This window comes from Bos javanicus, chromosome 13, assembly GCF_032452875.1.
Source record: "Bos javanicus breed banteng chromosome 13, ARS-OSU_banteng_1.0, whole genome shotgun sequence".
Classification (NCBI taxonomy): Eukaryota; Metazoa; Chordata; class Mammalia; order Artiodactyla; family Bovidae; genus Bos; species Bos javanicus.
In genome coordinates, this window is record NC_083880.1 from 10,687,959 (window position 1) to 10,714,652 (window position 26,694).

Sequence of the window (26,694 nt, forward strand, 5' to 3'; positions counted from 1 at the left end):
CCGAGTTCGATGCCTGGGTCAGGAACATCTCCTGGGGAAGGAAATGGCACCCCACTCCAGCATTCTTGCTTTGAAAATCCTATCGCCAGAGGAGTCTGGCGAGCTACAAATAGCCCATGGGCTCAGAAGCGTCGGACACAACTTATGGACTAAACCACAAACCAGTCCATTTTAGTTCACTGATTCCTAAAATGTCGATGTTCACTCTTGCCATCTCCTGCTTGACTGCTTCCAATTTGCCTTGATTCATGGACTTAACATTCCAGGTTCCTATGCAGTATTGCTCTTTACAGCCTTGGACTGGACTCCCATCACCAGTCACATCCACGGCTAGGTGTTGTTTTTGCTTTAGCTCCGTCTCTTCATTCTTTCTGGATTTATTTCTCCACCAATCTCTAGTAGCATATTGGACACCTACTGACCTGGGGAGTTCATCTTTCAGTGTCCTATCTTTTTGCCTTTTCATACTGTTCACGGGGTTCTCAAGGCAAGAATACTGAAGTGGTTTGCCATTCCCTTCTGCAGTAGACCATGTTTTGTCAGAATGTTCCAGCATAACCCGTCTGTCTTGGATGGCACTTCATGGCATGGCTCGCTCATAATTTCATTGACAAGTCTGTGGTCCATGTGATCAGTTTGGTTTGTTTTCTGTGATTGAAGTTTTCAGTCGGCCTGTCCTCTGATGGATAAGGATAAGAGGCTTATGGAAACTTCCTGATGGGAAAGACTGACTGAGGGGGAAACTGGATCCTGTTCTGATTTTCTGTTGATGGGTGGGGCTGTGTTCCCTCCCTATTGTTTGACCTGAGGCCAAACTATGGTGGAGGTCCCATGCATGCACTGCTGCACTCAGTGCCCCTGACCCTGCAGCAGGCCACTGCCAACCCTTGCCTCAGCCAGAGACTCCTGGAAAATAAAACTAAAAAACGTAAAAATACAGGCACACACAATCATAATGGCTAGTTCCATTAGTCATTAGAGTTCTGATATCACATATCCTGTCTCTGAAGAACTCCTGTGTGCACTCAGAACATAATTGAGCATGGAAGTAACGTTTAGAGTTGTTGTGAAAAGAGCATTGACCTCTTAGATCCCCTGGCCCAGTGGGTCTCTGGACTTCAGGAATTCTCAGGCCACACTACAGAACCACCATTTTAAACCATTGGCATGGTTGGATGTGAAATGATAAAGGGACTTTGTGTTGACATGGGGTTTAAAGTTTCACTTTTACATTTCTTGCTTGTTTCTTTGATTTCTCTTAAGAAATTTAGACCTTAGAGTTCCTTTTTTTTTTTTTTTTTAAGCAAATATTTCTGTGTTGCATTCATTCTTCCCTCATGGTGCTCTGTGCTCTTTGGATCCAGTGTGGTCCTAGACTTATCCTGTTTTCACATGGAAACAATTAGTCACCCACAAGACTGTCATGTCTCATATAAGTTTATGATGTCTATCCAGGGCTTAAAAAATCAGTTCTGAAGATATTGATAATTTGAAGAAAGATGATCTCATTGTAATTAAAGAAGTTGTCGTTGGTGGTGATGATCAGTCACTAAGTTGGGTGAAACTCTTTGTGAGCCCATGGACTGCAGCACGCTAGGCCTCCCTGTGCCTCACTGTCTCCTGGAGTTTGCCCGAGTTCATATCCATTGCATCAGCGATTCTATCCCACCATCTTATCCTCTGCCATTTCCTTTTCCTCCTGCCCTCAATCTTTCCCAGCATCAGGGTCTTTTCCAGTGATTCAGCTCTTCACATCAGGTGCCCAGAGTATTGGAGCTTTAGTTTCAGCGTTAGTCCTTCCAGTGAATATTCAGTGTTGATTTCTCTTAAGATTGACTGGTTTGATCTCTTTACTGTCCAAGGGACTCTCAGATGTCTTCTCTAGACCACTCTTTGAAAGCATCAATTCTTCAGCGCTCAGCCTTCTTTATGGTCCAACTCTCACATCTGTACATGACTACTGAAGAAACCATGGCTTTGTGTACGGACCTTTGTCAGCAAAGTGATGTCTTTGCTTTTTAATGTTTTCTAGGTTTGTAACATTAATTAAAGTAGTAGGATTCATTAAAGTGTTTTTAAAACCATGGTCTCTAGAGCACACAGTATTATAAGGCATAATGAAGTGTAAAATAAGGTAGATATACATTTTCTTAATAATATATTTGTATGTTGAAAAATAGTCATGTATGGATGTGAGAGTTGGACTATAAAGAAAGCTGAATGCAGAAGAATTGATGCTTTTGAACTGTAGTGTTGGAGAAGACTCTTGAGAGTCCCTTGGACTGCAAGGAAATCCAACCAGTCCATCCTAAAGGAAATCAGTCCTGGGTGTTAATTGGAAGGACTGATGTTGAAGCTGAAACTCCAATATTTTGGCCACCTGATGTGAAAAGCTGACTCATTTGAAAAGACCATGATGTTGGGAAAGATTGAGGGCAGGAGGAGAAGGGGATGACAGAGGACGAGGTGGTTGGATGGCATCACTGACACAATGGACATGAGTTTGGGTAGACTCCAAGGAGTTGGTGATGTACCGGGAGGCCTGGTGTGCTGCAGTTCATGAGATCGCAAATAGTTGGACACTACTGAGTGACTGAACTGAACTGAACTGATGTTGAAAAAATAATTATTGGTAAAGTTCTTATGGAATATAGAATATGTAATAGAAGTTGAGTGAATCAAAATCAGTAATACTAGGCAATTAAAAAGTAGAAGAAATGAGACACACTAGTTTACATCTCTTCATGAATGATGGTGACATGTGAGATACTGTAAGCTGTGAAGGACTAGTGAGTTTAGGGGAGAGGAGGACATGGAACTGATTCTCTGAAGAAAGACTTTGTACAAGTTAGTCAGAGTTGTATTCTCACATTCTAATAAATGGAGACTTTGTTTTCACATTTTTCAAATTGGGCTTCTGCTGCTTTGAGCCTCAATAATGAGACTTGTTTTTCCTGTGGTCATGTATGGACTTGAGAGTTGGACTGTGAAGAAGGCTGAGCACTAAAGAATTGATGCTTTTGAACTATGGTGTTGGAGACGACTCTTGAGAGTCCCTTGGACTGCAAGGAGATCCAACCAGTCCATTCTGAAGGAGATCAGCCCTGGGATTTCTTTGGAAGGAATGATGCTAAAGTTGAAACTCCAGTACTTTGGCCACCTCACGAGAAGAGTTGAGTCATTGGAAAAGACTCTGATGCTGGGAGGGATCGGGGGCAGGAGGAGAAAGGGACGACAGAGGATGAGGTGGCTGGATGGCATCACTGACTTGATGGACGTGAGTCTGGGTGAACTCTGGGAGTTGGTGATGGACAGGGAGGCCTGGCGTGCTGCAATTCATGGGGTCGCAAAGAGTTGGACACGACTGAGCGACTGAACTGAACTAAACTGAACTGAATGAGACTTGTCAAAGAGCCAGGCATTTGAAAGTTGATGGTCAGTGTGCTTTGGTGTCCCATTCTATGACCAAAAATCAGTCAGCATCCACAGAATTTGGACAGAAGACCGTAATAGATAAAATGAAGATGAAGACTGCAGCGGTGTTCCCGGTAGGGAATTACTCGCTCCGTCAGCTATGCAAGTTGGATCTGCCAGGAAACACAGGAAGCAAAGAAGATAATGCAGAAGCCCAGAGCACTCAGCTGTGGGCCACCTGGGCACGGCCCTACCGTCCTTCTGATGGTTCCAAATTAGATTCTGTGGCAAAGTCTACCTTGTGCTGACTCCTTTTATGCAATCTACAGCCAATCAATACCTCTTAGCAAGGTGTTTGCATTCTCTCTCTGACCATAGTAATGCAATCAATAACAAAGAGAGTTAGGAAAACGTTAAGTTCGTTTAGGCTAGAATTTAGCATACACCTGTGAGTGGGTAGCAGGATTATGTTTAGAACTCTGGGACTAGTTGGGAGACTAGGTAGCCATCTAGAGACTGTCTTCTCAAAATGGGACTTTGTAGCAATGTTTTTATATGGCTGTCAATTCATAAGTATTAGTTATGATTATATTCAGTATAACTGCAAAAGCAACTCTGATACCAAATACTAAAATATTTCTTGTGTTTTCTGTGACTTCATATTTTTTAGAATTGGCTTTCCCAGTGGGAATGGGAGTCATGGGAAATTTGCTACATAGTACCTCCTTCTCAGCTGTGTCCACATAGTATATCAACTTGTTTTAGTATTTGTAATGAATTAAAAGATGCTTACTCCTTGGAAGAAAAGTTATGACCAACCTAGATAGCATATTGAAAAGCAGAAACATTACTTTGCCAACAAAGGTCCGTTTAGTCAAGGCTATAGTTTTTCCAGTGGTCATGTATGGATGCGAGAGTTGGACTGTGAAGAAAGCTGAGCGCCGAAGAATTGATGTTTTTTGAACTGTGCTGTTGGAGAAGACTCTTGAGAGTCCCTTGGACTGCAAGGAGATCCAACCCGTCCATTCTAAAGGAGATCAGCCCTGGGTGTTCTTTGGAAGGAATGATGCTAAAGCTGAAACTCCAGTACTTTGGCCACCTCATGCAAAGAGTTGAGTCAGTGGAAAAGACCCTGATGCTGGGAGGGAGTGGGGGCAGGAGGAGAAGGGGACGACAGAGGATGAGATGGCTGGATGGCATCACTGACTTGATGGACATGAGTCTGAGTGAACTCTGGGAGTTGGTGATGGACAGGGAGGCCTGGTGTGCTGCAATTCATGGGGTCACAAAGAGTCGGACACGACTGAGCGACTGAGCTGAACTGAACTGAAGAGTTCACAAGGGAGGTTGGTATAAAGGAGTGCTGTATCACTTAAAAGCAGTATACAGAAAGTCAATTCTGATTCTACTCGGAAGCCCAGTCTATTGAGTAACCACGTCTAATAATGTGTTGTCCATAAATACTAGTTAATGCCCTTAATCAGTCATACGGTCAGGACTATGGTAAGAAGTCATCCACTGTTTCTTTTTCCACTCCTGTACTTTTTTCTTTTCTATCCTCACCTTGCATTTACAGAATATTCTCAGTTGTCTCCTAGAATAGTGACTACAGGCTCTAAACTCAACATGTTTTGTCTTTTTTTCTTTTAATCTATACAACTGAGTCATTTGCTCTTGTTTCTCTGTGAGCTTGGTAGGTCCAGGAAAAACAAATTCAAATAAAATGCCTACATGAGTCCCTTCAACACTGGACGATGTGAGGTAGGAAAAGTACAAAATAGATAGAAGCCACTTCAGTCAGTTCATGTTGATCATTTTTTTTCAGTCAATACATTTTATAAAGCAACGAGCAGTACCTACTCCTTCAGGGTCCCTGGATTTGTACATTTATTGGTTTCTTAAAGATTTATTCTATACTGTACCCTGAAAATTTTATATCCTAAATTTTTCTGTAAACACTCCCTGAGTTCAGGCCTGCATCACCTTGTTATTCCCAGTATTAATTCCTTCAGATTCGTCTTCCTCCAGTTATTTGTGTGCCTTTCAGATTCCTCCCTCCCATGGTGTTTAGAGTCACCAATCTCAAAAGCACACGTGACCATGAGGCACTCTGAGTCACGTTAATGTCTAGACCTCTTAAGGCACCACTGATGCTCTCACAGTCTGACTTCTGCCTGACCCTCTGTCCCTAGCCCTTTCAGTCCTTTGCTCTAGAATTCTGAACTGCTGCTGGCGCCCTCGTCACTTGTCCCTGTTGTTGTTCAGTCGCTCAGTCCTGTCTGATTCTATGCGGCCCCATGGACCGCAGCACACCAGGCTTTCCTGTCCTTCACCATCTCCCAGTGCTTGCTCAACTCACGTTCATGGAGTCGGTGATGCCATCCAAACATCTCATCCTCTGTCATCCCCTTTTCCTCCCGACTTCAACCTTTCCCAGCATCAGGGTCTTTTCTAATGAGTCAGCTCTTCGAATCCAGTGGCCAAAGTAATGGAGCTTCAGTGCCAGCGTCAGTCTTTCCAATGAATGTTCAGAACTGATTTTGTTTAGGATTGACTGGTTGGATCTCCCTGCAGTCCAAGGGACTGTCATGAGTCTTTTCGAACACCACAGTTGAAAAGCATCAATTCTTCGGTGCTCAGTCTTCTTTTTGGTCCAACTCTCATATCCATACATGACTACTGGAAAAGCCTTTGCTTTGACTAGACGGACCTTTGTCAGCAAAGTAACGTCTTTGCTTTTTAATATGCGAAGTTTGTCATACCTATATCTTTTCTTCCAAGGAGCAGGTGTCCTTTAATTTCACGACTGCAGTCACCATCTGCATTTCTTTTGGAGCCCAAGAGAATAAAGTCTGTTTCTGTTCTCATTGTTTCCTATCTCTTTGCCACAAAGTGATGGGACTGGATGCCATGACCTTCGTCCGTCCCAGCCCTTCACTTTGGACAGATATCTACCCTGTGGTGTGTGTGCTTCTCTCCCCATCTTGCTACAGCCTGAAATGCTCTCCCTCTCATGCCTTCTGTTCCCTTGAACTGTGTACGTCTGCACTCAGGCATTATCTCTAGAAAAGCCATCCCTGACACATTTTTCTACATTTTTCGTTAAACTCCGGTGTCTAGTACTGAGCGTAAACCCAAGAAATAATTATTGAATAAGAGACACTGGGGCTCTGTATCAACCTAGAGGGGTGGGATGGGGAGGGAGATGAGAAAGAGGTTCAAAAGGGGCGATATATGTGTACCTATGGCTGATTCATTTTGAGCTTTGACAGAAAACAACAAAATTCTGTAAAGCAGTCATCCTTCAATAAAAAAATAAATTAAAAAAAAAAAACACTATATATACCGAGGTGACTTTTAAGAGTTTGTCCTCTGCAGTCTAGGAGCCAAGAGGAGAGACATGTAAAGAAATAATTTACAGTCCAGATCTATATCTATCACTAGGAAAATATAGAAAGATACACTAGAAAAATCTTTAAAGTACTAAGGTAGCTACAAGGAAAGGCATACCTCTTTATCAGGGGAAAGATGGCAGTAATTAAAGACAACTTCACAAAGCAGGTTGAGCCTTAAAGGATGAAAAGTAATTTGTCAGAAGAGTAGAGGGAAGCATTTCAGATGAAGGAACTGATAAAAGCTAAAAAGTAAGAGGAATTTTATAAACCATGAATAATGTTGCAGTTGATGCTTGGCGTGTTGTTAAAAAGGTCCTGTTATGAAGTAGAGAAGAGACTTTATATGTCTGTCCTGTATTTTGTTTGGTTTCTGATTGTCTTGTTCACTGATGTTTGGATCAATCTGTGACTGAATCTTTGAGCTGTTTGTGTGCCTGTAACCTGGTGACATCTGGTATTTCCCAAATGGTTTGTTGAAGTTTTTAGGTCATTGGAAGTAGTTCTTAAAGAAGTAAATATTCAGCTGAAGATTAAGATTGATTTAATCTGTCATTTCATACAATGTTTTAGATCTATGTTTTAAATGAGGATTATGTCTTTTATCTAAACATTCTAAGTAATTTTAACTAAACATGTAGATCTGTCAAGAGAACGAGACTGGGAAATGATAACAGAGGAAGAACAAGAAAAACTTGATGAAGATGAGAATAACCGTGCACAGGTATGTAAAACTGTACATTTCAATTTCTGGTGTAGTACTGTATGAGAAAATGTGTATCAAACAAGGCAAGTTACAATGGAAAGATAAGTTAAAACCCATCACAAATGAGTTAAAGCTGAAGTTCAGTGAAATTTTGTGAGGAATACCAAATTACCGTTTCTCCTGAGGAAGATCCACTACGTGATAACCCTAAAGAAGGAGCAAACCAAAAGGAAATATCTCCTAATCTCACAAATAATATACCTGATTGTGAGGAAAAAGATGCATTTGGAGTATCTGTCTCTCTAGTATTCCAAGCATTTCCTGAACAAAAAGAACCCAGTCTCAAAAATGTTTTTCTGTGGTCTGTAAACTCTGGGTCCCTTGGATAGACTTGTCGGTCATCTTCAAAGCTTTGTTTCCCTGAAAATAAAGTAGACGTTGAAAATTATCAACTAGACGTTGAACATGTGTTTAGGAAAATTGAGGAGAGTTTTTATAATGATACAGAAAATAAAAAAGTAGAGGAGCCGGTAGTTATATTTGAAGTGAAAGACCAATAGATTGATATGCAAATGTCACTAAATATGAGGCAAGATCCCACTAATCGGAAATGAGACACAGGACAGGCATGTCATTCTAGTCTGTGGCTTGTCTACCCTGGTAAGATGAAACATATAATTCAAATAAAAATTCACATTCCCCTTGCTGTTGTTAGAATGCTGATCTGAAGAATAAAGCAATACAGGACTGGTTCCAGAAGCCACTGCATGCGGATAATTGCAGTGCTAGTGACAATAAAAGCATGGAACCCGAATTAGAAAATGGGAATTCTTCTCCACCTAATAGTCATGGCGCATCTGCAGTGTATGTAAATGAAGGATTAGAGAAGGATATGCAGAGGTTTAAGAAGGAAATAGACATGTTACAAGTAGAGTTGCTGGCTCTGGAAAAAGAGAAAATTTAACTTCCAAAAGAGTTTCTCATTTTCTCTTGCTTTGGTTTTTCTCTTTCTTGATGATGTGGTCCCTTTTGATTTTCCACTTATGAATAAAGCAGGGTCATCCAAAGAGGTAATTGTGTAGAAATCGATTATTATCTCAATAACAGGAATTCAGGAAACTATTTTCATGGCTTTTGTCCTTCAATCAGTTCTAATATCTAATTCTTCTCCGTCAGTCTTCGTATGGACTGGGAAACTCATTTAGCTATGTACCATGTGGTCTTCTGAGCCAGAATAAGCACCAAGGAAATTGCTTAAGAAGAATAATCAGCTAGGGTTTTGCATCTTTTTTTTTTCCTTTAACTCTGTTGGGTTAAATGTAAGTTATATTTCCATAGAATGGGAAGAAAGCACTGACTGAGAGATGGGACATGAGCATGTGTTCCCTCTAATCTCTTCATTGTGGTTGAATATGTGATCTTCTCTGCTTTCCGCAATCGCTAGGCACTTAGATTTCCAGCATGGCCGCTTCAGGATCTTTTTAATAACAAATACATGTGCTCCCACGTATGCTTTAATCAGCACTCAGATGTTTCTTTTGAGACAGACCTTTCCATTATGTTGTTTACTAAAATGTAGAAGTTTTGACATGTGTGATTTTGTTACATAGGTTGTGTGTGTGCGTGTGTGTGTGTGTGTGAAAGTTGCTCAGTCAGGTCCAACTCTTTGCGAACCCTTGGACTGTAGCCTGCCAAGCTCCTCTGTCCATGGAATTCCCCAGGCCAGAAAGAATACCAGAGTGGCTAGCTGTTCCCTTCTCCAGGGGATCTTCCTAAACCAGGGATCGAACCCAGGTCTCCCGCATTGAAGGTGGATTCTTTAATGTTTGAGCCACCAGGGAAGCCCACAGGTAGAATAAATCCTGAGCAAAAAAGGAAAAAAAAAATTAAGTGTTTACCTACAAAGGAGAAGACTGAGTTCTGAGATGCTGTGAGATTTTTCTTCTTCAGTAATAGGTTTTTTTAAATTGTTTGTTTGCTCTTTTGTGTAAGAGGTGCTTTGACTGAGTTTGAACAACAAACAAAAAGACACAAAAAAGAAACAAAAAAACTCTATGCATTCTCCTGTTTAAAAAAAAAAAAAAAAGATGAGCCCTACCCCCAACTAAAGCATTGAAACTGTGCCAAAGTCACGCTTTTAACTTATCTGATTAATCTGATTAATTCAGTTGGTAATATATAACATTCAACGTTCCAGAATTGTATCATCTCTTTTGGTGCCATAAAATGCTAGGGAGTGCCAGTTTAGGGGCCTTAAACAAAACCTTGAACATTCTTTGATTTTATTGCTGTTTTTGGTAAATAGCAATAAAATTGCTCCTTTCTGTTTGAGGAATTGCCTAGCGGGGCAATGCTAGGTAATTATTTCTATACCCTCTACCTGTAAGGTTTGATGGTTATTGCATGTGGAATTTGGAAGCATTACTTATATTCCAGAATTCCACACTAACTAACAACTCCTCAGTTTCATTCTGCTCCTTGTGTTTTGGTAAACTCTGGTTCATTTAATTTCATGAACACCGTCACTTTTTTGCTATTTCCCGGATCCAAGTGAAAAAAGAACTGTAAAAGGCAGAGGGGAAAGAATAGCTTTAGTGCAGAGAAGAATGTTTCCTTTCTGAGGTGCAAAGGTGTCACATCCTCTCCATCCGGCTATTTAATGGAAAATCCAGGTGGTAAAGACCAAAGAGGACAGATTTTGTGTCTTTGTCTTTTTATTTCTCTGTCTCTGCCAGTCAGATGGGGAAGACAATATGAATAATTGCATCTTATTAAGAACGCCATTTTTGAAATTCTGGGAATTTTGTTTCTTTTCCTCAAACAGAAAGGAGCAGATTTTACAAAGATTTCAGTGACTTGTAAGTGATAAAATTAAAATAAACACAAAAATATTTTTATCACTTAAGTTCAGGGCGAGCACTGAGTCAAATAATAAAATTGAAAACAAAGATCTTTATAATCAATACACAGCAATTATTCTTAGTGTCAAACTTCCATTAAAGGTTGAAGAAGAAAAGAAGCACAAAAGCAGTGAAGTGGAAGTATCAGAGAACGTATGCGATGCTGCTGATGAGAGTGGATTGTTTCAGCAGAGAAAGCGTGGAGGAAACAGCAACCAGGAGTTTCCTGCTATGCAGAATGAGGGTTCTGATAGGTAATCCTGTATCAATATTTAGCAGCACGTCCCTTCTTATGTTCCTATAAAATAATTTCTAACTTGAGCTAATGTTTGTGACGTACAGATTTTATATTTTACTAGAGATATGGTTATTTTTAATACTCTTGTCCTTTAGCCTTATTACTAGAGTTCCTTTGTTAACATGCCACCATGGTACATATTAGAGTATTCTGGATTTGACTGCATATTTGCCTTACTCAGTGTGTTGTATATTTAAATGTGTTTTGTCACTAATGAGCATCCTTTCATTTCAGTCTGAGGACTTCTCCCAGCGTTTCTCATGAGGCGGGACTAGTGGTGATGAGCTCCCTCAGGTTTGCTTTGTCTGGGACGGTTTTTATTTCTCTTTCATTTCTGAAAGACAGCTTTTCTGAAAAGAGTCCCTTGGCTGGCAGGCTTTTCTCTCCTAGCACTTTGAGTGTGTCCATGGAGGAGGCCAGATTGCTGATGGTGGCGGGAGAGGCCATGAGGCGTCAGTTTTTCAGCCGTGAGGCTGCTGTCGCCGCATCATGCGGGTGGTTTAAAAGTGAGCTCTCCTCCCGTGGCCAAATATTTCCTTGGTTTCTTCTTTCATGGTATGTGTGCCTCGTGTCACTTAAAATACCACCTAAATTAAGTGTGGCTTTTTTCTGTGAATTCTCTTTTTCATTTATTTTTGGCTGCCCTGGGTCTTTGCCGCCGCAGTGCTTGGGCTTCTCAGTGTGGTGGTTTCTCTTGATGCTGAGCGAGGGCTCTCGGGTGCTGGCCTCAGTAGCCGTGGAGCATGGTTTAGTTGCCCCATGGCACGTGGGATCTCCCCTGACCAGGACTGGAACGCCTGCCCCCTTATTGGCAGGTGGACTCCTAAGCACTGGACCACCAGGGAAGTCCCTAAATTCACCATTATTATATTTAGTAGCAAAATAAAAAAATATAGTGTAAATCTACTTATGGCTCCCATGCCTAAGAGTCAAGGCGCTTAGCCAGGGGACTCCAGGTTTGCAGTGTAGCCCTTGAGGTTCTTCTCAGTGTCTTTCCAGATGCATCTCTCTCCTTTCTTCCATGTATTTTGTGCTCTTCCTTCCAGGTTCCTCGGAAACAACCCAGATGCCCCGTGCCTGATGTTTGTGCTCACACTCAAATCTCCAAGTAGAATGATTTTCTCCCTTTTCTGTTTCTCATGATCTCCTCTCTTCACTTCTTCTGCAAATCCTTCTTTATTTCACTTACCACTTTCATATGTTGTTTTATATATCATATTGTATCATAATCATATCTGTGTTTGAAGGAAGAATTTGTTTTCTTGCATATGGTTGGTACTCTATAACTGTTTTGTGAATTAATCAATGACTTAAGATGGGTAAGAGTTGGAATTTTATAAGAATTGGGTTTTTTTTTTATTCTTTATCAGTTGAATTATCAGAAAACATTGGCTTTTTTGTGGACTTTTTAAAGTAGCGATCCTGGTGTACATAGGAAGGAAGTAAAGAAAAAGAACGATGACAAATGGACACCGGAAGAACATGTGATGGCACCAATATTTGAAAAGACCGATTCACTGACTGGTGGTCTGCTGCACGTGAATGATGACGGCATTTTAAGGGAAGTGGATCAGGGTGATGACAGGTACATTCTCCAGATTCCTTGTTTGTAGGGGAAGAAATGTTAGCACTGAATACTTCTTCTGGAAATACAGCAGCATTATACAGTGCTCAGGCCAAGACAAGAGATTGCTCAACTCTAGTGGACGAACACTGCTGAAAGGTTGAGGTGAGGACCAGTGCCTTTGGCCGGAAGTCATTTCAGTAAATAGTCCCCTTGGAAGTTGGACTGTAATGAATACACAAAAACATTCAGTAGGGAATGTTATTGGGACAAGCAATGAAGAACTGGATGGTAACTGAAGAGGAATGTGGAGTTCACAGGTGTTTCTTGTTTTATGTTAAGAAGGGAGCTTCTAGAGTATGTATGCTGTTGGAGGGAGAAGGCAATGGCACCCCACTCCAGTACTCTTGCCTAGCAAATCCCATGGATGGAGGAGCCCCTGGGCTGCAGTCCATGGTGTTGCTAGGAGTCAGACACGACTGAATGACTTCACTTTCACTTTTCACTTTCATGCATGGGAGAAGGAAATGGCAACCCACTCCAGTGTTCTTGCCTGGAGAATCCCAGGGACTGGGGAGCCTGGTGGGCTGCCGTCTATAGGGTCGCACAGAGTCGGACACGACTGAAGTGACTTAGCAGTAGCAGCAGCATGCTATTGGAAATGAGCCAGCAGAGGGCGTGTTTGTTTAGTTTAGTCTTGTTTGCATTTCCAATACTAGAAAGCTTATTGATTGTATGACATTATCTTTAAACTATTACATTAAACTAATTGTACATAATACTTCTGTTCCTGTATAGTTTTATGGTAAGGGCTTGTTCATTGGTTCTGAAGTGTAATATTCCTATGTAATGGAATATGCAGATGATTGCTTAAGTTAATTCTATCATATATAGATTTTCAAAAATTACATAATTGTGAATTTACACACTTAGGCTGTACTGAATAGGATATGGTCATTCCTTGATGATTCTAGTTGATAGTAACATGGTGAGTAGCTATGATTTTGTAAGGTGCTCTGAAACATCACATCATATTAACTTCATAGTTGTTTATAGATTCCAGGGAAAAGGGGAAGATTTTGTTTATATTCAACAGAAAAACATTATTAGCAGTCTTTCACATTATTCCTTTTGCGTGATAAAGATCTAAATGACAGAACCCGTGCTTCCTTTACTAAGCATGTCATTAACACATATTGTGTGCTCAATACATCTATGTCAGATGCATGAAGAAACAGCAGAATGGGTGAATGAAGGCCTATTGATGAATTTCTTTACAGAAAACAAAACTGTATTGACAGTAGATTTGCAGACTTGCCTACCTCTGAAGTCTTTAATTTTTGAGAAATATGTTTTAAGATTCAGAAATCATTATTTATAGCTATAGCCAGATCTGAAATAATCCTATAGATTCATTTGCTATCATATTACTTAAAAAGGCTTTTTGATATTACTTTCTCAGCATATTTGGGAAGAGCCGTGTTGAAGCCAGACTTCCTGGGTTTGAATTCTGGGTCTGTTTGTGACATGCTGAGTGGGCCTGGGCACGTTCCTCAGCCTTTGTGTGCTCCATTTCTTCCTGTACCCATCTCCCAGAATGACTGTGGGGATGAAAATGCCTTTAGAGCATGGCAAGTGCTTCTAATAATGCCTGGCTGATGCATAAGACATCCTCAAAAGCTAATATCTTGGTTATTCAAATGGGTTTCTTTCTTAGAAGGACTGAAGGAATACCTCCCAGATAGGTTGTATTGCCTTAAAAGTTAGCTCTTCTGGAAAAGGACAGGTGCAAAAACACTGGTATAGTTTCCTATCACACAACGCAAGTAACTTTATGTTTTTCCTTTTCCTTGGATTACTGATATATTTTCTGTGTCCTTTAATGCTGCTCTTATTTATTTCTGCATCCTTTATAGTCAATTACTTGCCAATGCAAAGAGTTTATATGAAAAAGTTTAGGTATTGTTTGTATTTTTGAATATTTAATATTAGCCTGAAAAGAATCATTTGTTCTTTTAGGCCTGCAAGGAAAACACCGTATGAAAAGAAGAAGGTATAGTAAAAAAAAATGAACTTTCAAAAATATTATCGTTGTCAAAAATACTTTGTCAAAGGAATAGTGGTAAAATAGAAAATCTTCCTTTGTTGTAGAGAAGTTTACTTTGAACACATCATTCAGAAACACTGTTGATAAAGTTATGCTTTGATAAAAATCTCTTCTTTTAAGAAATGTCTGTTTTTGTTTTGTACAGAGTTTTATCACCTCTGTACACTTGGTATATTTATGCATATTTTAAGGACATTGTGAAACAGTATTGTTTACGTGTAGGTCAAAGAACAAATTAATTACGTGAATGATCTGGATGACTTAACTCAGTCGTCTGAGACTGTTTCTGAGGATGGCGACGGGCTTTACTCTACGAATTCCCCGTTGGAAGTAGAACCTCTCGACGTGGGGCGTAAAGGTAGGACCGCAGTGTAAATGTTAACGGAAAGCCTGTCTGTGTGTAGAGGAGTGATATATGCATACCTTGTCAGTCTGCTCTAGAGCCAGGGATATGCTACAGTGCTGTGCATCCCAGAAGTTTGTTTTGCGTTAAAAGGGCATGAACGTGAGTGTATACTCTGAGCCACAGGCCTATGATCCTTCTCACTCACTGTACCTTCTGTTGACTCTTCTTTCCTGTGCCCCCACCCACGGTCAGGTCAGCATCATTTTCCTCCTAGAGTCTCTGAAATACTCTCAGGACTTCTTTCCCTGCCACTCCACCTGGCAGAACCTCGGTCTGCATAGCAACTGTAATTATTGCCTATTTGTAAACATTCAGGTCTCATCATGCTACCCTCTTGCTTCAAGCCCAACTGTTGCCTCTCTTTGCTGCGTGGTTAAAGGTCACAATTGTGTGGTTCCATCTGGTTTGAGTTTTCACCCTTCTTTCTACATGAATTCTAGAATCAGCTTGTCAGTTCCCTAAAATGTCTGCTGGTCTTAACATTTTCATTTTCTTTCAGTTCAAAATACTTTGTTATTTTCTCTTTTCATTACCTCTTTGATCCAAGGGTTATTTAGATCCGTGTGACTTAGTTTCCAAATATTGAGAGTTTTCCAGAGATCCTTCTGTGCTCTTGCTTCTCATGATGAGTTAGGTGCATCCAGAGGGGCCCTGGGGCTAGGGCTGATTATTTCCTGCCTTGGAGGCCAGACCTTGCCGACTACCCTGTTCATTCTGCTGGTACCTAGGAGTTTTTCCAGCCTGACTCATGAGAATAGATAGAATTCCTGGGACTGAGTGAGCACCAGTCACAGGTTCCTGTAGTCTTTTCAGATGGTTTCTCCCTGGTCTCAGGTGGTTTCTCGCAGATGGGCACTGTTCATTCCTCTGCTGAATACCCAAGGGGCTCCTCCTCAGATCTCCAGGATCCTTTTTCTCTCTGTCCCACTCTCTCCTCTCCCGGTTCTGATTTGTGATCTCTGCCCACTTTGGTTTCACCAGACTGTCAGCTTCATCACCTCCTGTCAGGGAGTCTGGCTGACTCAGCTTCTGTTCCTTCTCCCCGTGTTGGGGCCTAGAAATTCTCTCCAGGCGGTGAGCTGGGGCGTTCCTTAGGCTAACCTGGTGTGTTTCCGGGATCATTGTCCTTCACTCCCTGAAGTCCTTTGTCATGAAATCATTGTTTAATGTATTTTGTCAGCGTTGTTTTTGCTCGCTCCACTCAGGAAGGTAAATCAGTAGCTGTTCACTCTGTCTTGGTTAAAAACATATGGCAGCTGGAGACTGTCCACAGGGTTGCTCTTCCTACTCCACTTACTACTTCCTGCTCATCCTTCATTTCTCAGTGTGACAGCTCTTCCCCAGGGAAATCTTTCCTGGACCCAGTCTATGTCAAGTTCTGTTATGTGATCATAGAACTCTCTTTTCTTAGAGTATCTATCTGAGTTCATAATTATTTTATTTGTCTTTCTCTTCTACTAGACTTCAAGCTAAACAAGAGCCAGGGGCATCTGTTTTATCTGCAGAGCTTAGAATAATGTCTTCCAATTATAGACACTTAATACTTGTTCAGTGCGTGGATGAGTGAACGTGAAAGGCACAGTCCTTTATACTCAAAAATTACTCACATAATTTTTTTTTTGTTTCTGTCTTTGTTTTCTTCATCATGCAGATTCTGTTGGCTTGTTGAAAATTCAAGATACAGTTCTTTTGCATGAAAGATTAGTAGGTTTTCAAAGAAGCCAAAGAAGCCATTGTGAACTACTTAGAGGAGAATTTTACAGAATGAAAAGTAAGGTTCGTGGGCTACAGAAAGAGCTGTCAGAAACCAAAGAAGTAAAGTCACAGTTAGAGCATCAGAAAGTGGAGTGGGAACGAGAGCTCGGCAGCTTGAGGTACTGTACATCTCGCTTTTAAAGAAATACGTGAACTGTTGTTTCCTTTAATACTGCAGAGACGTAGACGTGTTATAAGGACTAACTTATCCTCTAGGATTTTACAGGGGAGAAAGTGTCACTAGTATTGTGGAGTGTGAAATTCTTGGAAATAATATGGCAGGTTCTTAACAGTGAATGCTTCTAATAATGTATGTTTTTCCAAATCATCATTTTCATGACCATAAAGAAGTCCACCATAATGGAAACCGTATTAATTATTTAGCAAATTGATTTTGGTTGTTTTTCACTTTTCTGTATTCTATTTAATACTGCAGGGAACACCTTTTCTATAAATTCATGTCTACCTTTCTAATTATTTAATAATATCGTATTATTTGGTTAAAGTATGAGAACTTAAAAAAGGTCTGTGATCTATATTTCTAAACTATTCTTAGGAAAGTTTATATTATTTTACATTCCCACCTGCAGATGTATAAAGTAGCCATTTTTCTCAAGAGAAAATGAAAACAATTGTTTTATTCCTAACCCTCTGTTTGCAAACAGTGACCATTATTAAGTGCTTTTCATTGTATTCCCCCACGTTTACTATTTTAAACATTGTGAAGAGGGAACAGAAGTTATTGCAGCAGTGAATAATCTCATGATTTTCTAAGAAGAGCTTTAAATTTTGCAGAGTCACCTTAAAGCAAGAAGAAGAGAATAGAAGAAATGCCGATATGTTATGTGAAAAAATGATGGAGCATTTAAGAAGAAAAGAAGACGAATATAGTAAAGAAGTTGAAGTGAAACAGCAACTAGAACTCACTTTCCAAGCAGTAGAAGTAAAACTGAAGACTGAGAGAAATAATCTGAATCAGGTAGAGTAATCTTTGGTGAAAATTTCAAATTTCTAACACTATTTCATCAATATTATTTATAATACCCCCTTTTTAAAAAATACCATTTTATTTAGTGTTGTACCATTTATTTTGTGTCATTTTGTTTAGTGTTACAGGAAATTTTAGGTTAATTGTTAAAAACAAAAGAAAAGAAATTCAAAATTCCCAAAGTAACAGGGCTAGAAATAAGAATTGTATGATCCTGACATGCTAGGTGCACTTTTTAGAGCAGAGTGAGGAAGAGGTCACGTCAGTAGCTCACACAATAGATCCTGAGAAACCACAGGGTTGAGAATGGTGTAGAAACTGGAGGTTAAGCTCTCAGCCCACCTCAGGCAACAGATCCTTCTGCCTTGAGGGACTGTTGGTGAGTGAATAGGTCTAGAAGAGAAGGGGCACTGGGAGGGACCATCGTGCCTAATTTTACATCAAGTTGCCTCTGGCCTTCAGTCTGGCAGGTGGCTGAGGGTTGTGGACCCCCCTCCCTCTGTGCCCGTCAGCCCTCCAGGCCACATGTCCCATGAACAGCTCAGAGCTGGCTCCAGCTTTCCCAGCTGCGTTCTCCCTCACAGCAGAGTCCTCAAGGACAGGTGTTAACTGACATCCTCAAGAGGTGCAGGAATTTTTTTCCAGCAGTTGGTAGACACCAGACACTCTTGAAGTTGGTTGTCCTTCATTTTGCAGAGTTCTCAAGTGGCATCTCAGAGCAGAGGAATTTGCTCCCACACCGAAATCCCTCTCAAACATGGACTGGGTCCCATCCCTGAGGTCCTAGCAGTAGATCTCCCACAACGAAAAGCTCTTGGGAAGAGCTCGGGAAAGTAGTATTTGTAATTCAGATCCATTTGTCTAGAGCAGTCAGGTAGTGACATAGGATGGCCTCATCCAAGGAGAGGCCTTTAATATTTTCTATAGGAATTGATCTCAAATCTTTTGTGACTATCTCAGAGGAGCCAGGGCCCTGATTGTGGTTTAGGCAAGGAAGACCATGTGTGGTCTCCCATCGACTGCGCTACCCGACCAAGTCCCTCTGCTCTGGAGTGAACGTATCTATCCCTCCATGCACGTCGTCACCTTCAGTGTCTGAATCAGAGTCCGTTCTTGGCTCCACTGTCATTTCTTTAATATCCTGTCAACGACCTTTTCACATCATTTACTGGTTTTCATTTTGTAAAAACTGCGACATCAGTTGTAAAAACACTTTTGAACACTTTAAAAAGTTGTTTCTTTAGAACAACTTATAAAAGTGCCCCCCTAACCCCCCACACACACCAAGGCGGGGGCGGGGGGGAAACTCTTGCTACTAATAATAGATATTCTGGGTTTTGGTAATGATTTCACTTCCTCGATTGATCATTAGGTTAGTTTCTCACTTCCCTGATGGTAAGGAGGAAACTATAGGCAGTTCAGAGACCACATTTTGTGTGTCATTCTTCTGTTTGTGAGAACACGAGCACTCTGCTCTGTGAGTGTCCTGTTTCAGTACAGGAAACTTTTGAAAACAGTGATAGATATGGCATAACATATATTTAGTGATAGTTATTAAGTGTTTTTCATTGTATTTTCCCCGTCTTACTATTTTAGACATTATGGAGAGATAATGAAAGTTATTGCTGCAACAAATAATCTCATAGTTTTCTAAGAGCTTTCTAAATTTTACCTTATTTACCATTAGTGTATGTACCATGAATGAAATAGGAAGCTTATTTTGTATTGATATGTTTGTACTAGAGACATGTGGTTTGATGTAAGAAGACTAGTAGAGTCCAAAGACCTGGCGAAAAGGCTGCAGCTTACTCATATTTTTAACTTTTTCCTTTCCAGAATCATTATAGCTAATGAGTTAATTAATGTTTGTAGAAGTGCTTAATACAGTTGTCAATAGGTGTAATTCTTGTAATTGCCTATTAAAATGTTAGAAGGTAGCATATTCTCAAGGAAAAACTTTTTGTACAAAATGTAGTCTATTTATACAGAGTTAAGGCTCTTACTGTGAAGTAGATGTATAGGAGGTATCAGATGCAGTGTTTATAAACCTAGCAAGTGGTGGTGTTTATTGAATTATAGTTGATTAACAATATTCTGTTAGTTTCAGGTATACAGCACAGTGATTCAGATATATATGTACATGTGTGCGTGTATATTATATAAATGGGGCTTCCCTGCTGGTTCAGACTGTAAAGAATCTGCCTGCAATGCAGGAGACCTGGGTTCAATCCTTGGGTTGGGAAGATCCCCTGGAGAAGATGGAAAAGGCAATGGCACCCCACTCCAGTACTCTTGCCTGGAAAATCCCAAGGGCAGAAGAGCCTGGTAGGCTGCAGTCCATGGGGTCGCTAAGAGTCAGACACAACTGAGCGACTTCACTTTCACTTTTCACTTTCATGCATTGGAGAAGGAAATGGCAACCCACTCCAGTGCTCTTGCCTGGAGAATCCCAGGGACGACGGAGTCTGGTGGGCTGCCATCTATGGGGTCACAGAGTCAGACACGACTGAAGTGACTTAGCAGCGGCAGTGGCAGCCTGGAGAAGGAAATGGCTACCCACTCCAGTATTCTTGCCTGGGAAATTCCATGGACAGAGGAGCCTGGCAGGCTATATAGTCTACAAGGTCGCAAAGACTCGGACATGACTCAGTGACTAATACACATACACACTCACTCACACACACGCTCACATGTACACACATATTCCGTTTCAGATTCTCCTTGCAGCATATTAAGTGTAGTTCCTTATGTTGTACAGCAGATCTCTGTTGGTTATTTTATATCTACTAGTGTGTATATGCTAATCCCAACATCCTAATATATCCCTCTCCTACCCTGCTTTCCCCTGTGGTCACTATAAGTTTGTTTTCTGTGTCTATGAGTCTCTTTCTGTTGTGTGAATAAGTTCATTTTAGAGTCTACATATAAGCAGTGTGATATAATACTTGGCTTTGTCTGACTTACATCATTTAGGGTGATAAAGTCTAGGTCCATGCCTGTTGCTGCAAATAGCATTATTCCATTCTTTTTTATGGCGTGCTAGTTTTCCATTATATAAATATTCCACGTCAGATGCAATTTTTAAGTGCAATCAGATCTATGAATCTTTTATTTGAAGCCTTCTGGGTTTGTTGTAGTTCAGAGAGAAGCCTTTCCAGTTCTGAGCTTCTTGAAAAGTCTCTTGGGATTTCTTTTTGACTTTCGTGGATTCATTGTCTTCCATTAAATTTTTGAACCTTTGGGAATTTATGCTGGTATAAAGTCTGAGGATTGTATTGAACCTTATTTGTTCCTGTTGGAGACACACTTGGTGCAGTCTTTTCATTGTATAAACATACAAGTTAGTCTTTCATTTCAGAGGAAATCATGGAATGTCACTTTACTGAGTACTAGCTAAACATCTCCTTTGTTTCACTTAGGTTTCTGATAGTTGTGAAAAAGCAAAAGACCTGTTGCGCAAAAACCACATGCTGCAGGAGGAAATTGCCATGCTAAGACTGGAGAGAGACGCGCTGAAAAATCAGCACCGGGAAAAGGAAGAGAACTATTTTGAGGACATTGAAATTCTCAAAGTAAAGAATGATGACCTTCAAAAGACAATAAAACTGGATGAGGAAATGTTAACAAAGACTGTATCCCACTATACAGGCCAGCTTAATGCTCTGACAGCTGAGAATGCAATGCTAAACTCTAAGCTGGAGAAGGAAAAAGAAAGCAAACAAAGACTGGAAACGGAAGTGGAATCCTACCGTTCCAGACTGGCTGCTGCCTTACACAATCGTGATCAAGGTCAGACATCAAAAAGAGACCTGGAACTTGCCTTTGGGAGAGCAAGAGACGAGTGGTTATGCTTGCAGGACAAAATGAAGTCTGATGTGGCTAATCTAAAAGATAACAACGAGATGCTTTCCCAGCAACTATCTACAGTGGAAAGTAAATTCAATAAGCTGAAAATCAAGCTGCATCACACGAGAGATGATCTTAGAGAAAAGACTTTGATGTTAGAACATGTCCAGAGAGACCTACACCAAGCAGAGGGTCAAAAGCAGGAAATTGAACACGTGTATCGAAACCAACAAGGCAAAGTGAATACATACCTTGGAAAGCAGGAATCCTTAGAGGAGAGATTATATCAACTCCAGAGTGAAAACATGTTGCTCCGACAGCAACTGGACAATGCACGAAACAGAGCCGACAGTAGAGAGAAGACAGTCATTAGCATCCAAGACCAGTTTCAGCAGATCGTGAGAGAACTTCAGGCCGAACGTGAGAAACAAGGTCTGATGCTGGAGGAACGAAACAAGGAGTTAGTCAAGGAATGTAATCATTTAAAAGAGAGAATGTGTCAGTACGAAAATGAGAAAGCAGAAGGAGAAGTGAGTATCCAGAAGGAGAAGTATCTCAGACTTCCTGAAAGAAAGTTCAAAGTGATTCTTGATTCTGGCTAAATGTTGAATCTAGTTGAATATAAAAAATACACAGGCTGTGAATCTATGGTCTCTAAACCAGCCTAAAAGCATACCTTGTATCCAGCAAATAAAAATTAGACCGAAGAAATCCTTTACTTTGAATAGGGACATTGTGTCATTTATGAAATGCTAAGAGATTTAGTTCTAAATTGTTAACGTAGACAGGTACTAGTAATCTACTCTTTATTAAGGTAATAATTTTAATCTTTATGTTACCACATTTCAGTATCATGATGAAGCAGATAAATGAAATGCTCAAACCTGAAATGAATATTTTGAAGTGAAGCTTCAGTTACCTGGATTATCTTGATAGTCAGTTCCAGGTTTCCCAGAGGCTATATTTTGTATACCGTACTTTGGCTTCAGTAGCTTCTCATAGCTTTTTGTTATATTTGTTGGTACAATTTTATTTTTATTCATGTCAATTTGAGTTAATATGGGAAACATTTTAGCCTTGAATCATTTATTCTTAAAGCCTCTCAACTCTTCAAATGCATCTACTTATCATTAAATCGTAATTTGGGACTCAGGTGGTGAACTTTAGCAAAACTATTCTTGATTTAATCTTCCCACTGCTGTTTATGATTTACTTAACATTTTTACAAACAATTTGCTCATAATTCTCATTTTAAGTATCAATTACTATCATTTGAATACAAGCTTGTCGTCTAAAAATGAAGGACGGCAGGATTCGTGAGCAGCAGGAATGGAGTGAGTCAGGGAGAGGGTTGTAGGAGCTGCGGTCTGGAGGCAGGTGGAGGCCAGGTTGTCGAGGCTCCTTGAAGGCCATGGGAGCAACCTCATTTTTTAAATTTCATTTTTCTTTTATATTGGAATATGATTGATTTACAATTTTGTGTTAGTTTCAGATGTACAGGAAACTGATTCAGTTATACACATATCCATTCTTTTTCAGTTCCTTTTCCCAGGTAGGTGACTACAGAATACTGAGTAGAGTTCCCTGTGTTCTCCAGTAGGTCCTTACGGTTAGCCAAGGGCAAAGGTGGGGAGGAGGGATAAATTAGGAGTTTGGGATTAACATAGACACCCTACTAGGTATAAAAGAGATAAGCAACAAGGGAATGGCCCCATTTTTCTGCTGAGGTAGGAATCTATTGGAAAGATCTGAGCACTGGTTGGAATCTGTGAAGATCTCTGAGTTAATCAAAACTTCTAGTAAAAAAGGAAAATGTTTCCACAGTGTGGAATTTTCCACCACTTGTCCCACCTACACGCTCATTTCTTTCTGGACGTGAGGTGGTGACGCTCTGCAGATTTATTGGGAGGGGCAGGGCGTGGACAGTGGGGCCGCATCCTTTGAGTAACTTAACGTCAGGAAGGCTGGAGGGTGGCCCCTTCTGTGTCTGTAACTAGATTCAGTGAGGAGGGAAAAGAAGGTGAGTTGCTGTCTGTGGCGATAGTTTTCAAAGTCCATATGTTGGAGTTATCTGTTATTAACATAATAGTAAAGTGATTTGATAAACTCAGTGACAGAGCATCTTATTAGGCAGTGGTGAGACAACTTCAACAAGAACTGGATGACGCTGTAAAAAAGCAGTCTATGTCGGAGGCTTCACTGAGGCTCACGTCACGTTATTGTCCTAAGTTAGAAGCTGAGGCTCAGGATTTGAAGAACAATTGTAAACTACTACAACCACGTCAAGTCACAAGTCAGGTATGTTTGAAATTGAACGTGTTAACAGTTAATATGTAGGATAAAGTGTTTTAGGACACTCATTTTCATGGTCAGCTTTCTTCTGTAATTTTGTTACAAGTAACTTACTACAATTTTCTTATTATCTTTATAATGCATTCATTTCTTAAACTCAGACTTTCATCCTGCCATTTGCATTATGTTGTTTTTTTCTTATATTATTTACCCTTAGGAAGGTTGAGAATTGTGCCTCATTATACACATAAGTTGAGAGCCTTTTTTTTCTTTGAAACAATACTTTTTAAAGTGATAACTGTATTACCATGATGAGGCAAGCCAGATTAAAGTCATTAATTTAATGGAACGTTCAGAATATTATCATTTCTCATCTTTCCTTTTGTGAATGGCTGTAGAGTTCTGTATATATTTATTTCGTGGATTTCAGAATAACTTCTGCAGAAAAGGTATTATATAAGCCAGTTGAAGTTTAGGCATTGCCTTCTTTCCTTTTCATTTTAAGTATATTGTAAAAGCATGGAGGTATTCAGATGGTGTAGAATATGTACATCCAAACTAGAGAATTAAGAAGATTATCTGGGTCCTGCATTGGACTGGATTTTTTTAAAAGCTATTGAGATATAACTGACGTATCATAGAATTCACCCACTCAACATGTGTAGTTCAGCATCTCTTAGAGAGGTGTAACCGGTGACTACAGTCAATTTTAGAGCATTTCCATCACCCCCTAAAAGAAACCCTGCATCCCTTAGCCGCCACCCATGGCCTCCCATCTCCCTCAGTCCCAGGCAACCCCCAGTCTAATATCTGTCTCTCTAGACATGCCTGTCCTCGGTATTTTATATAAATGGAATCATGCAGTATGCTCCTTTGGGATTAGCTTTGCTCATCTGATGTCATGTTTTCACAGTTCATCCATGTGATAACAAGTATCAGTTCTTCCATTTCTGTTGGTTGTCAACAGTAAGCTAAGCCATGTATCCATCATCACTAGATGGAGCTTTGGGTTGTTTCCGCTTTGGGGCTATTAATAATGCTGTTGTGGACACTGATTTCCATGATTCTGTGTGCACATGTTTTTATTTCCCTGTGGTTGGATCTTATCCTCAGAGTTAGCTGGCTGATTTCACCTTTCCTTGGCCCTTGCTCAGACTGTCCTTTCTGGCTTTACAGTTTCTTTTCCTCTTGGGTAGTCCTTCATTATTTCAGACCTGGCGCCGTCTCTCCTCCTTCATGGAGCTTTCCTGACTATCCAGCTCTTTGAGCCTTTTCACATCAGCGCTTGTTACCTAGGCTCTGAGGAACAGTTTAGCCCCTGATTTTACACTATTGACATTTCTTCCATGAGGGGGAATCTTGGCTAAGTATACATTGGTGTAACAGGGAATATTTATTGATGTGCACAGCACTTGTCTTGCATAAATGGACAGTAACAAAGGATTACAAGAATGAGGCATTTTTTGTTGTTGCTGTTCAGAAGAATGTGTGGATCATCTCTGTAAACTGTTAGGAAATGGGATTTCTTTAACTTTGCAAATAATTCTGTTTGGAATGCAATTCAAATTAGCAAAACGTCTTTGTACTTCAGAAAAAGGCTTATGGGATTAGAATCCATATTTACAAGATTTATTAATTAGAGTCTTATTCTCATAGTCTTCTTTTGGAAGGGATTTATTAACTTAGCCCTGCGAAGTCACCTCAGTCGTGTCCGACTCTGTGCGACCCCATAGACGGCAGCCCACCAGGCTCCCCCGTCCCTGGGATTCTCCAGGCAAGAACACTGGAGTGGGTTGCCATTTCCTTCTCCAATGCATGACAGTACAGTATCCCTCAAACTTCTTTAAAATCCTGGGACATTAAGATGGGGGGAGGAGTAAGAGACATTCTACTAAGAGGTGACTTGTAGTCATTTTATGGAGGAAAGATAGAAAAATATTATTGTAGGACCATAAAAGAGTGTAAAACCAAGTGCAATTGTTGTGTGACAAAGATGACAGTGAAGAACATATTTTGTGACTCTTGGTGGTGAGAACATATTTCTTGATTCTCTGAGTAATCCCTGGTCCTACATTCTACAATACAGATACCATCGTATTTATTTCATCCTGGGTTTGAGTTAGGCTGTGCTCAGTCCACTTTCTTCACTAGCAAACACTATCTTTATATTCTTGAAGACTGATGATTTTCCAGCAGAGCTGGAAACTGCATCTTCAAAAGGTCTGTACCTGGATGCAAAAAATCAAGTTTTTCAACAGGAGTTATTATCTATGAAACTAGTGCAAAAGAAATGTAAAAAACTAGAGAGAAGAGAAAGAAGTTGGAGCAAGAAGTAGTGACCCTCAGAAGTCATACAGAAGTGAATATGATAGAACACGGTCAAGTAGAGCAATATCAACAGGAGAGTGAAGAAAGAGCGAGACAGGATCTCGTAGAGAAATTAAGAGAAGTCACCATGTTTTGCAGATTACTTTGTTGGTCTGTCCTGTGCTTGAGTTCACTCTCCCTGCACAGTACATTTTGGATGTGTACCGCGTAGGTGTTTCCTCTGCCTCCCTTAGAGCAGTTAGTTTTGTAGATTTCTGGAAGGAAGGGGGGCTCTTGTTTTCCCTTTAAATATTTCCGTTTCCATCACAGTTATCACTAAATTGACCTTTCAGAATGATTCTCACTAGAGAATCCTTTTACTTATAAGACCAATTGGTAAAAAACAAGACCATTAGGAAGAAAAGAAAATATTGTGGTTTAGAACTGGTACCATCCTCTTGAATTATTATCTTGTTCAATTTTTAAAATTTTAAGTTGATCCTCTTATTCTTTGAATTATCAGATTATATAAGTACTACTGTAACAGTGATTCCACATTAATTTTATAATTCAGATTTAATTCACTTCACATTAACAATAATTGTTTTAAACTTCCGCGCTCTCTCTTTTTTTTTTTTCACCTTTGAAATCGCTCTCTGAATCACTGGCTCAAAACTAAAGGGAATAAATGTAATTTTCCAGGTTAATGATTATTTTTA

General features: G+C 40.2%; 1 protein-coding gene across 1 annotated transcript in view; it reads left to right on the forward strand.

The window, feature by feature from the left end:
- Window positions 1–26,694, forward strand: part of LOC133258880 (ankyrin repeat domain-containing protein 26-like) — a 76,476-nt gene that overhangs the window by 43,198 nt on the left and 6,584 nt on the right. Inside the window, exons 14-23 of the mRNA XM_061435564.1 lie at window positions 7,448–7,530; window positions 10,515–10,666; window positions 10,945–11,595; window positions 12,125–12,295; window positions 14,294–14,327; window positions 14,604–14,739; window positions 16,439–16,661; window positions 17,338–17,521; window positions 20,950–21,906; window positions 23,507–23,674. Coding sequence (XP_061291548.1) covers window positions 7,448–7,530; window positions 10,515–10,666; window positions 10,945–11,595; window positions 12,125–12,295; window positions 14,294–14,327; window positions 14,604–14,739; window positions 16,439–16,661; window positions 17,338–17,521; window positions 20,950–21,906; window positions 23,507–23,674 — 2,759 coding nt within the window. The remainder of the gene's footprint in view (window positions 1–7,447; window positions 7,531–10,514; window positions 10,667–10,944; window positions 11,596–12,124; window positions 12,296–14,293; window positions 14,328–14,603; window positions 14,740–16,438; window positions 16,662–17,337; window positions 17,522–20,949; window positions 21,907–23,506; window positions 23,675–26,694) is intronic.